The sequence below is a fragment of the Pseudophryne corroboree genome, chromosome 4 (assembly GCF_028390025.1).
Source record: "Pseudophryne corroboree isolate aPseCor3 chromosome 4, aPseCor3.hap2, whole genome shotgun sequence".
Taxonomy (NCBI): domain Eukaryota; kingdom Metazoa; phylum Chordata; class Amphibia; order Anura; family Myobatrachidae; genus Pseudophryne; species Pseudophryne corroboree.
In genome coordinates, this window is record NC_086447.1 from 922,520,066 (window position 1) to 922,537,718 (window position 17,653).

The 17,653-nt window shown below is 48.9% G+C and overlaps 1 protein-coding gene across 1 annotated transcript in view; it reads left to right on the plus strand.

The window, feature by feature from the left end:
- The window catches only part of LOC134911032 (calpain-8-like), a 254,013-nt gene that overhangs the window by 113,345 nt on the left and 123,015 nt on the right, over window positions 1–17,653 (plus strand). Inside the window, exons 9-11 of the mRNA XM_063919425.1 lie at window positions 6,312–6,469; window positions 7,679–7,854; window positions 9,587–9,792. Of these exons, the coding sequence (XP_063775495.1) occupies window positions 6,312–6,469; window positions 7,679–7,854; window positions 9,587–9,792 (540 nt within the window). The remainder of the gene's footprint in view (window positions 1–6,311; window positions 6,470–7,678; window positions 7,855–9,586; window positions 9,793–17,653) is intronic.

Below are 17,653 nucleotides of genomic sequence, written 5' to 3' on the forward strand. Positions count from 1 at the left end.
GTAAGAGGTTTTCAGCTGTGTGCGTATTCTGGAAAGCGGTGATACAAAGCGTAGCCTGCCTAGGAAAGAGTTGGCGTTTGCGAGATGCTGCTACTGGTGCCGCCGCTGCTGTTCTTGCGGCGGGAGTCCATACATCTACCCAGTGGGCTGTCACAGTCATATAGTCCTGACCCTGCCCTGCTCCACTTGTCCACATGTCCGTGGTTAAGTGGACATTGGGTACAGCTGCATTTTTTAGGACACTGGTGACTCTTTTTCTGAGGTCTGTGTACATTTTTGGTATCGCCTGCCTAGAGAAATGGAACCTAGATGGTATTTGGTACCGGGGACACAGTACCTCCAACAAGTCTCTAGTTGGCTCTGCAGTAATGATGGATACCGGAACCACATTTCTCACCACCCAGGATGCCAAGGCCTCAGTTATCCGCTTTGCAGTAGGATGACTGCTGTGATATTTCATCTTCCTCGCAAAGGACTGTTGAACAGTCAATTGCTTACTGGAAGTAGTACAAGTGGGCTTACGACTTCCCCTCTGGGATGACCATCGACTCCCAGCGGCAACAACAGCAGCGCCAGCAGCAGTAGGCGTTACACGCAAGGATGCATCGGAGGAATCCCAGGCAGGAGAGGACTCGTCAGAATTGCCAGTGACATGGCCTGCAGGACTATTGGCATTCCTGGGGAAGGAGGAAATTGACACTGAGGGAGTTGGTGGGGTGGTTTGCGTGAGCTTGGTTACAAGAGGAAGGGATTTACTGGTCAGTGGACTGCTTCCGCTGTCACCCAAAGTTTTTGAACTTGTCACTGACTTATTATGAATGCGCTGCAGGTGACGTATAAGGGAGGATGTTCCGAGGTGGTTAACGTCCTTACCCCTACTTATTACAGCTTGACAAAGGGAACACACGGCTTGACACCTGTTGTCCGCATTTCTGGTGAAATACCTCCACACCGAAGAGCTGATTTTTTTGGTATTTTCACCTGGCATGTCAACGGCCATATTCCTCCCACGGACAACAGGTGTCTCCCCGGGTGCCTGACTTAAACAAACCACCTCACCATCAGAATCCTCCTGGTCAATTTCCTCCCCAGCGCCAGCAACACCCATATCCTCCTCATCCTGGTGTACTTCAACACTGACATCTTCAATCTGACTATCAGGAACAGGACTGCGGGTGCTCCTTCCAGCACTTGCAGGGGGCGTGCAAATGGTGGAAGGCGCATGCTCTTCACGTCCAGTGTTGGGAAGGTCAGGCATCGCAACCGACACAATTGGACTCTCCTTGTGGATTTGGGATTTCAAAGAACGCACAGTTCTTTGCGGTGCTTTGCCTTTTGCCAGCTTGAGTCTTTTCAGTTTTCTAGCGAGAGGCTGAGTGCTTCCATCCTCATGTGAAGCTGAACCACTAGCCATGAACATAGGCCAGGGCCTCAGCCGTTCCTTGCCACTCCGTGTGGTAAATGGCATATTGGCAAGTTTACGCTTCTCCTCCGACAATTTTTTTTTAGGTTTTGGAGTCCTTTTTTTACTGATATTTGGTGTTTTGGTTTTGACATGCTCTGTACTATGCCATTGGGCATCGGCCTTGGCAGACGACGTTGCTGGCATTTCATCGTCTCGGCCATGACTAGTGGCAGCAGCTTCAGCACGAGGTGGAAGTGGATCTTGATCTTTCCCTAATTTTGGAACCTCAACATTTTTGTTCTCCATATTTTAATAGGCACAACTAAAAGGCACCTCAGGTAAACAATGGAGATGGATGGATTGGATACTAGTATACAATTATGGACGGGCTGCCGAGTGCCGACACAGAGGTAGCCACAGCCGTGAACTACCGCACTGTACTGTGTCTGCTGCTAATATATAGACTGGTTGATAAAGAGATAGTATACTCGTAACTAGTATGTATGTATAAAGAAAGAAAAAAAAACCACGGTTAGGTGGTATATACAATTATGGACGGGCTGCCGAGTGCCGACACAGAGGTAGCCACAGCCGTGAACTACCGCACTGTACTGTGTCTGCTGCTAATATATAGACTGGTTGATAAAGAGATAGTATACTCGTAACTAGTATGTATGTATAAAGAAAGAAAAAAAAAAACACGGTTAGGTGGTATATACAATTATGGACGGGCTGCCGAGTGCCGACACAGAGGTAGCCACAGCCGTGAACTACCGCACTGTACTGTGTCTGCTGCTAATATAGACTGGTTGATAAAGAGATAGTATACTCGTAACTAGTATGTATGTATAAAGAAAGAAAAAAAAACCACGGTTAGGTGGTATATACAATTATGGACGGGCTGCCGAGTGCCGACACAGAGGTAGCCACAGCCGTGAACTACCGCACTGTACTGTGTCTGCTGCTAATATATAGACTGGTTGATAAAGAGATAGTATACTCGTAACTAGTATGTATGTATAAAGAAAGAAAAAAAAACCACGGTTAGGTGGTATATACAATTATGGACGGGCTGCCGAGTGCCGACACAGAGGTAGCCACAGCCGTGAACTACCGCACTGTACTGTGTCTGCTGCTAATATATAGACTGGTTGATAAAGAGATAGTATACTCGTAACTAGTATGTATGTATAAAGAAAGAAAAAAAAACCACGGTTAGGTGGTATATACAATTATGGACGGGCTGCCGAGTGCCGACACAGAGGTAGCCACAGCCGTGAACTACCGCACTGTACTGTGTCTGCTGCTAATATAGACTGGTTGATAAAGAGATAGTATACTACTAATATTATATACTGGTGGTCAGGTCACTGGTCACTAGTCACACTGGCAGTGGCACTCCTGCAGCAAAAGTGTGCACTGTTTAATTTTAATATAATATTATGTACTCCTGGCTCCTGCTATAACCTATAACTGGCACTGCAGTAGTGCTCCCCAGTCTCCCCCACAATTATAAGCTGTGTGAGCTGAGCAGTCAGACAGATATATAATATATATAGATGATGCAGCACACTGGCCTGAGCCTGAGCAGTGCACACAGATATGGTATGTGACTGACTGAGTCACTGTGTGTATCGCTTTTTTCAGGCAGAGAACGGATATATTAAATAAACTGCACTGTGTGTCTGGTGGTCACTCACTATATAATATATTATGTACTCCTGGCTCCTGCTATAACCTATAACTGGCACTGCAGTAGTGCTCCCCAGTCTCCCCCACAATTATAAGCTGTGTGAGCTGAGCAGTCAGACAGATATATAATATTATATATAGATAATAGATGATGCAGCACACTGGCCTGAGCCTGAGCAGTGCACACAGATATGGTATGTGACTGAGTCACTGTGTGCTGTGTATCGCTTTTTTCAGGCAGAGAACGGATTATAAATAAAAGTGGTGGTCACTGGTCACTATCAGCAAAACTCTGCACTGTACACTACTGAGTACTCCTAATGCTCCCCAAAATTAGTAAATCAAGTGTCTAAACGGAGAGGACGCCAGCCACGTCCTCTCCCTATCAATCTCAATGCACGTGTGAAAATGGCGGCGACGCGCGGCTCCTTATATAGAATCCGAGTCTCGCGATAGAATCCGAGCCTCGCGAGAATCCGACAGCGTCATGATGACGTTCGGGCGCGCTCGGGTTAACCGAGCAAGGCGGGAAGATCCGAGTCGCTCGGACCCGTGAAAAAAAACATGAAGTTCTGGCGGGTTCGGATTCAGAGAAACCGAACCCGCTCATCTCTACATTCAATCAGATAAATGACTCCCTCTGAATTACAACTAATTTGGCTCCTCAGCTCATATTTTTTTTCCGTTTGATTAGATTTAAAGCTAGTTATTGGTTTCGTTCCCATCCTTTTTGTTGTTCAGTTGTAAGGTCTTGTTTCAAATGTTTTACCTTTTTGTATATTATTCTAGGTTTCTTGGGGAGAATTTTATTTAGTTGTTCATCGAGATTTAAGATGTGCCAATGTTTATTAAACATTCTTTCTACTAGGTGGTGGTCACTGCTATATTGTATTATGAAAGGTAGCTGATATTCTGTTTTTGTTTCTTTCTGTTTACAGTGAATCATCGTCTCTCTATCAACTTCTAGTTTCTCGATCTTTTCTTGTAGATTGTCTTCACTGTAGCCTTTTTCTTTAAATTTTTGCTTCATTCTGCTTGTGTTCGAAATGTTGTTACGCTTGAACAGTTTCTACGCACTCTTCTGAGCTGCCCTTCAGGGATGTTTCATAACCTTGGGCGATGATGATTGCTTTTTATGTCCAGTACAGTGTTTCCACTAACTTTTTTTGTGTGAGTACAGGTTTGGACGGTATTGTTTGAAATATATATCTCCAAATCTAGATATACTATTCGATCTTTACTTGACGTTGAAGTAAACTCTAATCCATACTCATTCCTATTGATATACTCCAGAAATTCTTGTAGTTTTGATTCTGTCCCTTCCCAGATGAACAGGAGATCGTCAATGTATCTGTACCACTGTTTTATGTTCTTCCTGTATGGGTTGTTGTTCCATATCTTCTCTTCTTCTCAATTAGCAACAAAGAGGTTTGCGTAACACGGTGCGAATGATGTGCCCATCGCTGTGCCTTTAATTTGGTTGTAGAAATTGCCTTTGTACCGAAAATAATTGTGATGGAGGATAAATTCTATTCCATCCATTATAAAATTTATTTTGTCCGATGGGATATCTGTCATTGTCGATAAAAATGTCCTTGTAGTTGTGCACCCCTGATCGTGTTTGATGCACGTGTACAGGGACTTCACATCACTCGTATCCCAGAGTGCACAAACATCTAGCGCCAGTTCTATGACACACAGTAGAGCTCCTTATACACATTACACCATGGTAATGCCCCTTATACATGTTATGCCATGGTAGAGCCCCTCATACACGTTACACCACAGTAGAGGCACTATGGAAGTAGCTGTTTACTATTTTCTTTCTTAATTCAAATAAATGAAAAACACTATAACACTATGTATGCCCTGACTGACCTAACCTCACAATCCCCCAATCCCTTAATGAAAATAATTCCCCACATGGGACCTCCCACAGACTTGATAATCCCTCCAATTTCTCAATGAAAATAATGTCCCAGAATTTCCTGAGGGGCAGAAATAGCTGCTCCGCAGCAGCTTGAGGGGCAAAGAGAGGTGGTGTAGCATCAATGTAGAAAGAGGTGTTGCAGCAGCTTGAGCAGAAAGAGGTGCTGCATCAGCTGAAGTAGAGATATGTGCTGCAGTTTCCAGGAAAAAGAGAGATGTTACAAAAGCTGGGGCAGAGGGAGATTATGCAGCAACTGGGGCAGAGAGTGGTGCTGCAGCAGCTGGGCTAGACAGAGTTGTGCTGCAGCAGCTGGGCTAGACAGAGAGTGGTGCTGCAGCAGCTGGGCTAGACAAAGAGAGAGTGCTGCAGCAGCTGGGCTAGACAGAGAGTGGTGCTGCAGCAGCTGGGCTAGACAGAGAGTGGTGCTGCAGCAGCTGGGCTAGACAAAGAGAGAGTGCTGCAGCAGCTGGGCTAGACAGAGAGAGGTGCTGCAGCAGTTGTGCTAGACAGAGAGTGGTGCTGCAGCAGCTGGGCTAGATAGAGAGTGGTGCTGCAGCAGTTGTGCTAGACAGTGGTGCTGCAGCAGCTGGGCTAGACAGAGAGTGGTGCTGCAGCAGCTGGGCTAGACAGAGAGTGGTGCTACAGCAGCTGGGCTAGACAGAGAATGGTGCTGCAGCAGCTGGGCTAGACAAAGAGAGAGTGCCACAGCAGCTGGACTAGACAGAGAGAGGTGCTGCAGCAGTTGGGCTAGACAGAGAGTGGTGCTGCAGCAGCGGGGGCAGAGAGTGGTGCTGCAGGACAGAAGTAACCCTGCTGCACAGCCACAAGCAGATAGTCAGCCATATACAGAGGACGGGCAGTGCTCCAGCATGTGCAGGCTGTCAGTGCCTCCTGCTGTCACCTGTGCCTGTTCTGGTTCCTTCCAAGTCTCAGAGTCTGAGTCAGTGTGTGCCTCCACTGCTCCTCCTGCTCTGCGGCGCACCCTCTAACTTTTCTGGTGCCTGGAGCTTGCTCCACCGGAGTCACCCTCGCTACAACCCTGGCCACACCTCCTCTGGAGGCTGACCACACCACTATGCATGGGCCCCTACCACTACATTCCTCCGTTGTGCCTCAGTCTGACCCTGATATTTACACAGCTGCTGCATCCAAAAATAAAACTGCTGTGTATACTGCGTCCACCTCAGTAACAATGATATGAATAATTAATATATCTAACAAGACAAACAGCACCTTCAGGTCATCCACCGATTGCTCCGTAACTTTCCTCCCTGCTCTTGGCAGGATGCCGTTTTCTACTTTCCTAGTTGAGTTTAACCAAGTGGATATCTGTAACCTCAACCTGGACACCATGCGCCGTGATGAGACTCACCGGTGGTTTTTAACAGATTTTAAGGGGAGCTGGACGGCCGGCAGCAATGCAGGAGGATGCCCGGTCAATGGTAAGAAAGACCTGTTCTAGCATTAAACCCATGAAAGGTTTTCCACCTTGATTCGTCACTTTCCTCCTGTGACAGGGGGTAGATTTGTTAAAGCTTATAAGACAGACACGTGAAGGCGTTGCCCCACTCCGATTCTATCATTTCTAGGATGCAATAGAGAAACGATAGCTGGAATTTGATTGGTTGCTATGGGCAATATTACCATCTTTCATTTTTAGAAGGTTTAGTAAATCTATCCCCAAATGTCCTTAATCATCTATGGTCGGGAGATCAATCCTAGGAGACTGCATCAAAAATACAATCATTTACTTCACTGTGTAGTAAATTATATTATTATAGCGATATCAGCAGCATCCGGTATAAACTATTCCAGCACCAGAAAGACGGCTTGGTCTGTTTGGTCATTATAACCACACTGACCGGCCATTGTAAGGCCAACCAAATTCTATACAATAAGATTTGAATTGATCCAGCCAGATGGGCAATCCAGTTTGCCAATAACCTTTGCTGCACTCGTGTAAGGTCAACTGCCGACCTCAAAGTAATTATGCTGATAGGTGCAGCCAGTTTCCATTGCAGTCCAGTCTCATCAGACAATTCCAGACCACTCAAACTGCAACTTGCATAACCAGCCTGAGACAATACTTGGGACTAAGGCTGAGGCTACACATAGCGGCCAAGTAGGTCCAGCTGAATGGGATTCTGCAGAAGAGGATCCGGCTGCACTGTGTGAACACATACATTGAAATGTATGTGCTCACATTGAAATCCCACCGTCCTGTCATTCGGCTCAACCGCAGCATGCTGAGGTTGGATCCGGCGGTGGCGGCGGGACTGCCACACATGTGTGAGTGCCTGCATAGTCGCCCATGTGCAGCCTCCTTCCGGCCAGGCGGGTCCCGCTGAACGGGAGCCGCTTGGCCGCTATGTGTGGCCCTACCCTAACTGGGCTGTGAGACCAAGAGACCTCAATGCAGGAAGCTGGCATAAGAAGGTGCATTATTTCTTGGGAACTTAGATGACTGACAAGTGCAGAATGGGCAGGTACAGTCGCCAACTAATCCCCCGATATTATTTATAATACACATTTTATTTATACATATATCAGCAAAACTGGCTAATTGTAACTATACCATTAATCACTCTCATAATTGTCTCTTACATACAACATTTCCTCCTCTCCTATTAATACTCATCTTTCACAAATAGCAACATTCTGGACCAACCCGCAGTTCCGTATAACCCTGGAGGACGTCGATGGTGACCACAAAGGAAACACAGAAGCACCTAGCTATGCGGTTATTGTGTGCCTTATGCAGAAAGGGCGCAGGAGGAAGCTACCACAAGGACAGGGTTCATTTATGATTGGTTTCTATATATATAAGGTTAGTGTCAGATTGTTTAAGACTGATTTGTCAGGTGCCCGCTGTTTTGTTCATATGTTTGTAAATCCAGTCATAAGGACACAGAGACATGTGAGTTCACTGCTGTGCTGTTTATTCCATCACCAACTCCAGAGGTTTTACTGAGTGATTGCAGCTCTGTAACATACTGCCTGGTTTCTGATTCCGGGATGTCTGCATTCTGAGAACACAGTTAACAGTACACTCACTAGCACAGGGGTGGCCAACCGGTCAGCGATAAAGAGGCAAGAAAAATCTTTGGGTATGTCGGTGGGTGTGCAAAAATGAGGCATGGCCTCCTGCCCACTAGGCCACGCCCCTGGTATAAAATACATTGAAAAAGCTAGATCCACATAAAATACATTGAAAAAGCCAGATTAGTATAATACACTTCAGTTCCCCCATGCCACTGTAGCAGCCCCTCATATTGTCACTGCAAACCTTCATGTGTCACTCCAGCCCCCCCTTCCCTACCCCCACCTGCGCCATATGTGTTCAGCAACCCCCGCTCCACACCCGTACCTGGAGTCCCCCTCTGCTTGCCGGGGGGTGTCTCACCTAGTTTCCGGCTCCCTCAGTCCCGCTAGTGCCGCTGGGGCAATGGGCACAATGTTGGTATAACACAGGGGGGTAGGGTCCTGACACCCGTTGCTGTTGGCAACTACATCCTCATACTGTGTGTGACTCAGAATCAGCCCCATACTGTCTTAAATTTGCAATATGAAGTTAGGGAAAATCCATACTGAAGAATAGGCCCCTAATAAATTACAAAAAGTCATTTAGCGCAATGTCCCCAAATTACCATCATAAATATAGATTGGTATTAAATTAATAATGGAGAGGTTCATTACTCCAAAATGCATAGAGGGTTTCTGGATGTACCCCCAACACACACTGTATATGAAATGGAATGTTTATTTTGAGGCTGATCTATAGGAATAATGTTTACAATATTTAAAGTCCCTTCATTCACCTTTCTTGCAGGTCCCCATTGAGGTATGAGGTTCCTGCTGTCTCCTACACTCCGGAAGATCCAGGAATTTCTCTATGTAGCCACTCTCTTCGTGGCTACATCTGCGCCAAACGTGCACACTTGGCAAGGCGAATAGGGCGCATGCGCATTTGAGATTGTACTCATTATTCATTATGTATTTTATGTGCAAGTATAGCCTTAAATATAGGCCAGGTCCGTTTTCCTTCCCTAACAACAATTGTAAGCCTGGGAGACCCGTTTTCAGATTGGTGTACAGTGTGGGCATTATGTGGAAAGTTGTCCCCACTAGAGTAAACTGTTGGGGCTACCTGTGTTATCCTAGTGCATCGTTATGTGAAGATAATTGGATTTCATCGTTGGCAATAATTACAGTGCTGGGGCTAATACATTGGTGAGATGGGGCAGAAGGGCATTGATGGGCCCAACACTACACAGCACCCTGGGTAACCTGCACATTTGGTCATACCCTACAGCTGACCAGTTCCTTTAGAGGTTCCCTCAGCACTTAGAAATGGGGGAGCCAGGCGAAGGAACCCCACCATTTAGATATGGGTTGTGCACCGTATTATGGAAGGAGGAGCCCAAAACTGAGCTTCTCCTTAAAATGGCGCAGTAAATAATACAGTAAATACAAAATAATACAGAATACAGTAGATGCAGAACAATGAAGAGATGTTTATGAAACTGTACAACTAAACTGTGTATTACATGTCTGTGCAGACTGCCTCCGAGGTCCCGATGGGGAAGGAATTCTTCCAGAAAAATGAATATTTTGCCCGCATAGATATTTACACCGACACCCGCGAGGTGTCAAACCGGTTCCTGCTTCCTGCCGGGAAATACCTGATTGTTCCAACAACCTACAACCCCAACGAACAAGCCGAATTTTGTCTTCGAATCTTCACAGAGAAAAATGTTTCGGCTCTGTAAGTAGAAGACTCTCAGGTGTACAGTGAGCCCAAGTAACCAACCAAATGCTACCTTACAGAGAGGGACGGATCAAACACTGCGTGTGGGTGGGGGGGGGGGGGGCGGAGCACTTAAGACCCCGGTGGAAGGGGGGGGGGGAGTGTGTAGTAGATTGTGCATACCTCCCAACATGACCCATTCCAGGAAGGGCAAAATGCTTTCTACCTGGACTTCCCTCTTAATGTATGATTGGCGTCACCTGTTGGACTATTTCATTAATAAGAAAGTTACAGTATTACAACACAGGTGATGGCAATCATAAATTAAGAGGGACGTGCAGGTAGAGAGCATTTTATCCCTCCTGGAATGGGTCATGTTGGGAGGTATGGATCGTGTATATTACATTTAGACCAATGGTGTTTATTACATATAAACGAATAGCTTAATGAAGCCTGGGTACTGTTTATATCGCCACCTAATTGAGAAACAACTAATTTATAAAGTTTTCTTGTACTGGAACAACAACTTAACTACTTAACTGACGATTTCTGCAGCAGGGTACATTGTGTTCCACAGGGAAACATCGGGGTGTAGAGTGGATCTTGATTCAGGGGCACCAACAGGCTAAAGCTTTAGGCTGTCCCAGGATGCATTGGGGCCAGCTCTATAAACCCCACCTCCAGGCACTGAGAGCTCAGTTTCGAGTTGGTGCCAGCAGCAGCAGGTCACTTAACAGGGGGGCAGCCCTGAAAAGCTTTTCTGAAAGACGATTTCTTCAAGGGCTGACAGTGCTGTATGACAGGGTGACACTTCAGCGCTGCAGCTCCATCACCTCCCAAGCGGCGTCGCATACTCCCGCTGGCCTGTTCCCGGGTACTTGCGATGGAGAAGTCCCGGCTTAGCCACACAGTCGCAGACTGTTCTCCTGGTTCGCGTGGCTGCTGCTACGGAGAGGAGGTAAAAGGGTGCCCCAGGCAGGACCCGCCAATAAATCGCGTTCCGGCCGTGACCTAGGGAGATGGGTCGCGGCGTTGGCGTGGACACTGTCACCGAGCAGGGACCCCACTAGTCCATCGGGAGTGCTAACACCCCATTTAATAAGAATCTTAGTACCCAGGGAGGAAGTCCAGCATAGGGGAGGTGGCGCTTGACCTGTATCCCCCTAAATATATCACAGCTACGATCAGGCACACTGACATGCGGGGGGGGGGAGGGGGGGGATGGGGGGGGACGGGGGGGGACGCCCACCCAGCACAGGGCTAGCCCGCCCCGTGTGTTAGTCCCTGCCCCATCGCAGAAGTACAAAAGCATCGCATAGCGCCGATGCTTTTGTACTTCAGGAGTAGCTCCCAGCGAGCGCAGCTCCCAGCCAGCGCAGCTCCTTCGCGCTGGCCGGGAACTACTCGCCGCTGCCTGGGTCGCAGCGGCTGCGTGTGACGTCACACATCCGCCGTGTCACTGCACGGTCTGGCCACGCTTGCGTTGGACGGACCGCACCCCGTAAAACAGCGGATTAATGCCACAGTCCCGCCCCCTCCCGTCTCTGACTGTCAATCAGGCAGAGGTGATCGCAAGCTATAGACAGCCGCCAGCTGTCTTGCATGAGCCGGCGCACTGCGACGCCAGTGCATGAGCAGTTCAGGCCTGATCGCTGTGCTGTGTGTGTTCTGAAATAGCCCCCTAGTACTGAATATATTGTACGAGTATTCTGATATATCCTTCGGTTACTGACCGCATTGTGATATATATATATATATATATTGCTGGTTGTCAGCAGAAACTAAAGAAGACTCCTGCCGGCACAGCTTAGCTGCGGTCGCAGGAGTCCCAGCGACATTTTACCTGTCGCGGAGGCTGCATGGGATGCCACGCGGCCGCCATAACCACACCTCCAACATGCTTCCATTCGTCCGCCTCCGCCCACCGTTTGGATCGCGCTCACAATGCTCCGTCTCCTCTCTGAAAATGGAGCATTTCCACCCCCGCGCCACGACCGCCTCTGCCTGATTGACAGGCAGAGGCTATTGCCTATTCCGCGGCCGGCAGAGCCATCGTAAAAATTCTGGTTGGATCGCGATTTGCGATCCAACCTGAATTAGCCCCTAAGTCGCTCTGTTGTGGCATTGATACACAATGTCTAACAGAAAGGGCAGTAAATCAGTGGTGCTCCTACAGCTTGCAGAGTATTCTCCAAGGATTTACTAGAGGAGGAAGTTTTTGTATGATGGTCTGTGTACTATGGTGGTCATTCCGAGTTGTTTGCTTGTTGCCGATTTTCGCAATTGAGCGATTAGGGCAAAAATGCGCATGCGCATGGTACGCATCGCACATGCGCTAAGTACTTTCACACAAACCTTAGTAGATTTACACAAGGCCGACCGACGTTTTTTCATCGCTGGAGGGATCGTAGTGTGATTGACAGGAAGTGGGTGTTTCTGGGCGGCTACTGAGTGTTTTCCGGGAGTGTGCTAAAAACGCAGGCGTGCCAGGTAAAAATGCAGGAGTGGCTGGAGAAACGGGGGAGTGGCTGGGCGAACGCTGGGTGTGTTTGTGACGTCAAACCAGGAACTAAACGGACTGAGGTGATCGCAGTGTAGGAGTAGGTCGGGAGCTACTCAGAAACTGCTGCAAATTATTTAGTAGCAGTTCTGCTAATCTTTTGTTCGCAATTCTGCTAAGCTAAGATACACTCCCAGAGGGCAGCGGCCTATCGTTTGCAATGCTGCTAAAAGTAGCTAGCGAGCGATCAACTCGGAATGACCACCTATGTGTCATACACCTCCCAATCAGTCCGCAACTCATGTGCCTACTCAGGAGCCACCCTGGGCTGCGTTCAGTAACCTACTGGGTACTCTGGTGGAATGCCTTACTCCCTATGGGACCTCCTGTGCCACTACAGCCACATATTGTCCCTATGGTTTATCCGCCTTGGGCGGAAAATTTAACCAGCTGCAGCAATTTGTTAGACAAAAATCCACCCCAGGTCACTCCCGTATCTCTGGGTCATCTAAGCGGGATGCTTCCTCCTCACAATCCACATACAGTACCTCTCTGATATTTCACCTGAAGAGGAGGGGGAGCATAAGGTCCTGTCAGACACTGAGTCAGGTGTTACTGATGAGGATTCTCCCTTGCAGATTGATAACCCTGCCCTAGTGGTTGCAATTAAGCAAATCTTACAAATCTCTGATAAGTGGTTAAAAATCTATTACCCCATTCTGACCATTTAGTGGACATCAGATGGGAACCCTGTTCTACTCCAGGGAAGAAAATCCCACTGTCTAAACGGGACTTGGCACGCTATGCTCTCCCTGCAGAGTTATGTACCAAGTGGGAAAATCCACCACCGGTGGATTCTCACTTCACCCGTCTCGTGGTGTCTTCCACTCTGCCTGTCACCACTGTCACTTCACTGAAAGAACTGACAGTTAAGCGTGTGGAGGGATGCCTGAAAGCTATTTACTCCCTTACAGGAGCTATACATAGGCCCACTATTGCTGCTCCCTGGGCTGCAAAAGGCATTGAAGCGTGAGTTCAGGTATTAGAGGAGGAGCTGCCCGAGGATATCTCTGACACTGCCAGACAATACCTGTCTCACATTCCCACTGCCACCTATTATATTCAGGAGGCATCCTCTGAGGCGGGTGTATTGGCGGCCAAGGCATTGACTATGTCTGTCCTGGCTTGCCATTTTCTGTGGTTGAGGTCATGGAAGGTGGCCTAGACTTCAAAAAGACCTTGGAGGTACTCCCCTTCACGGGGGACATTTTGTTGGTGAAGACCTGAATAAAATTGTGTCTAAATTGGCAGCTGCTTTTCTCCCAAATACTAATCCTTCTGCACAAAAGGCAAAAGGTACCACCTTTTGTTCCTTTTGGCCTCAAGTGAAAGCAAAAGGTCAGGCATACCCGAGACAATCTCGTTCTCCCAAAACCGCAAAGCCCAAGGACAAATAGTCCTGGGCGGCCTGTTAGCCTGCTTCTAAACAAGACAAGCCTGCCGCATGATGGGGCGGGCCTCGCCCTAGGGGACCCAGGGTGGGGGGCCGACTTCTACAGTTCACCCAGGTCTGGTTAAAAACCACTTGGACACATGGGTGCTGGAAGTTGTCTCTCACGGTTATGCGGTCTCTTTCAAGAGACGTCCCCCTCGTCAGTTTTGCACCACGGTCATCCCTTTGAACCCGTTAAAAGCGCCAGCTTTGCAAGCAGTTGTCAGCTCTCTCCTGAGTACAGGAGTGGTTGTGCCGGTACCTCATTCTCAGAGAGGCAAAGGTTATTATTCGACCCTGTTTCTTGTCCCGAAAGCCAATGGGTCCTTCCGGCCTACAGTATACTCAACCTGAAAATCTCTGAACTAGTTTGTGAGAGTGGCAAAGTTTCGTATGGAAACTGGCTATAGAATGTGGAGACTATATGGTATCCTTGTATATCCAGGATGCTTACCTGCATATACCTATTGCCATGTCGCATCAGCAGTTTCTGCAGTTTGCTATTGGCAACCTCCACTATCGGTTCCAGGCTCTGTCATTTGGACTGGCTACGGCTCCTCAGATCTTCACCAAGGTCATGGCCGTGATGACGGCTCATCTTCGTCGCCAGGGCATCAGAATCTTGCAGTAACTGGACGACCTGCTGTTTCTGGCAAATTCACACAATGTTCTCCTTAGTCATCTACAATTGATGGTAACCTTCCTACCAGCCCACAGGTGGCTCATCAATTGGAAGAAGTCCTCACTGGTCCCAGCTAAGAGCAGGTGCACCTGGGGGGTACTACTGGACACACACAGTCAGTAGCTGTTTCTGTCTCCAGAGAAAGTCCTGAAACTGTAGGACAGGATAAGATGCCTCCTTTGTCGCCACAGAGTGTCGATACACTTGGGGATGCAAGTACTTGGCCTGATGGTGTCGGCATTCGACATGGTAGAGTACGCTCAGTTTCATTCCCGCCCTCTACAGAGGTTCATTCTTTCCAAGTGGGACGGCCTACCTCAGCGGATCAGATCTCACGTGATAACTTTGACTCCGGAGGTCCATCTGTTGCTGACCTGGTGGCTCCAGGACCAGCAATTAAGCAGGGGCCGTCCCTTCTGGATCCCCAACTGTTTCCTGCTGACAACGGATGCCATTCTGAGGGGATGGGGTGCGGTGTTAGAGCAACACTCTTTTCATGGTCACTGGACCAAGGAGGAGTCGCTCCTCCCAATAAACATTCTGTAGCTGAGGGCAGTGTTCCATGCTCTCTCTCTCACGCTGCCACTGGTACAAAACAGGCCTGTTCAAGTACGGTCAGACAACGCCACCACGGTGGCTTACATAAACCATCAAGGCAGCACTCGATGCCGCATGGCAATGATGGAAGTGTCAAAAATCCTTCTTTGGACGGAATGCCATCTGCCAGCAATATCGGCAGTGTTTGTTTCCAGGGGTCCTAAACTGGGAAGCGGACTTCCTCAGTCGCCAGTACGTACACGCCGGAGAGTGGAGTCTTCATCCGGAAGTCTTTCAACTCCTAGTGGACAGGTGGGGCCGATAATAAAATAAATAAATAGGATTTTGGTTTCTCGTAGTCCGTAGAGGATGCTGGGGTCCACATTAGTACCATGGGGTCCACATTAGTACCATGGGTCCACAAGGAGCCATTGGCACTTTAAGAGTTTGAGAGTGTGGGCTGGCTCCTCCCTCTATGCCCCTCCTACCAGACTCAGACTAGAAACTGTGCCAGAGGAGAAGGACATCTTCGAGAGAAGGATTTTACACAGATAGTTTACATAGGCTCACACATACAAGGCACATCAGGCTAACTAGCTTGAAACACAGCAACCGCTGAAACATTACTTACCAAATAACAATGCAGTACTCAACTAAAATGAAGTTGTACTGAACCAAATAACGTTAGCAGGAAAACGAAGCCCTGGGCGGGCTCCCAGCATCCTCTACGGACTACGAGAAAAGTATTTACCGGTAGGTAATCCTATTTTCTCTTACGTCCCATTTTAGTACCATGGGGTATAGACGGTTCCGCAGGAGCCTTCGGCACTTTAAGACTTTTCACCAGTGTGAACTGGCTCCTCCCTCTATGCCCCTCCTCCAGACCACAGTTTAGAAAATGTGCCCGGGAGACTGGCTGCACATCAGTGAAGCTCTACTGAGTTTTGCTGAAAACACTTTGTTAGGTTTTTTATTTTACAGGGAAGCTGCTGGCAACAGCTTCCCTACTTCGTGGGACTTAGGGGGGAAGTAGGAACCAACTTTTCAGTTAGTTTAATGGCTCTGCTTCCGCTGACAGGACACCATTAGCTCCTGAAGGGTACTGAACACAGCCCTTGCCTGGCTGCTGCTCACTCCCACAGCACTGCCGCCACCCCCTAACAGAGCCAGAAGTCAGAAGGCTGGTGAGTATTTACCGGAGACCTGCAGAGAGGTGCCCTCCGGTCATCATGGTGGCATAAAGGTACCAGCGCAGTGCGGGACGCTGCGCAGCAACATGTCTCTCAGCACAGGGTGCAGGGCACGCGGGGGGGGGGGGGCACGCTCTGGAGGACATGGTAAATCCTTACTCTCACTGGCAAAATGTACATACATGTGAGCCGCTGATGTACACTACCCCTGCCAGTATATTACTGTGGCTGAACCGCGCCATTACATGGGGCGGGGCTTCACCGCAGAATTGCTTGAAACACTCATTTGGCGCCATTTTCTCCTCACAGAGACGCCGGAGCGCTGCTCCTACAGGCTGCTTCTCCTCACACATCGCCAGTGCCGTAACTAGCTATGTGCGCTGTGTGCCTTGCACACAGCACAGGATGACCTGGGGCGCAATCTGCCGGCAGCACAATATACACAGGTGATGAGTACCTGTCAGCTCCGCCTCCCCCCGCCTCAAACCCAAAGCTATCAATACTAACTGTTGCTGCTGCGGGGTTCCTCTCCCCCAGGGGCAGTAATAAAACAGAAGGGGGCGGGCCACTGACCACTCACATTTCCTCCCCTTCCTCTTACTGCCTTTACGTCACGATGTAGGTCATTGGCGCAGGGATCCGCTGCTGCTGCTGGCGCCAATGACAGGGGGATCAGAGGCGCTGCTGTTGCTGGTGCCAATGACGGGGGAATCCGTGGCGCTGCTGGTGCCAATGACGGGGGAATCCGCGGCGCTGCTGCTGCTGGTGCCAATGACGGGGGAATCCGCGGCGCTGCTGCTGCTGGTGCCAATGACGGGGGAATCCGCGGCGCTGCTGCTGCTGGTGCCAATGACGGGGGAATCCGCGGCGCTGCTGCTGCTGGTGCCAATGACGGGGGAATCCGCGGCGCTCCTGCTGCTGGTGCCAATGACGGGGGAATCCGCGGCGCTGCTGTTGCTGGTGCCAATGACGGGGGAATCCGCGGCGCTGCTGCTGCTGGTGCCAATGACGGGGGAATCCGCTGCTGCCGAATGAAGAATGTACACTGTGCCGTCTGCATGGGGGGGGGAGAGCAAGGAGGAACACAGTGCCGCCTGTACAGAGGAGAAGAAGTACACAGCGATGCCTGTACTGGTGGGTGGAATGTCTGTCTCAATCCTTGGTCCACCCTCTCTCTCAGTCTCCCACCCTTCTCTCTCTTTATTTATCTCTCTCTTTCTCCCACCCTTCTCTCTGTCTGCTTCCCCCCTTCTCATTCTTTCTGTCTGTCTCATCCTACTCTCTCCCCTTTTCTCCTCTCTCTTTTCTTCTTTCCCCTCCCCTCTCTATCTGTCTCCTCTTCTCTCTCTCTTACCCTTATCTCTGTACACCAAAGTACACTTCACTACACTACACTCTAAGGGTAGGGGGTGTAAGGGGGACTCTACCTGCCGTAATGTGTAAAAAAGGGGGACGCTGTCTGCCGTAATGTGTAAAAA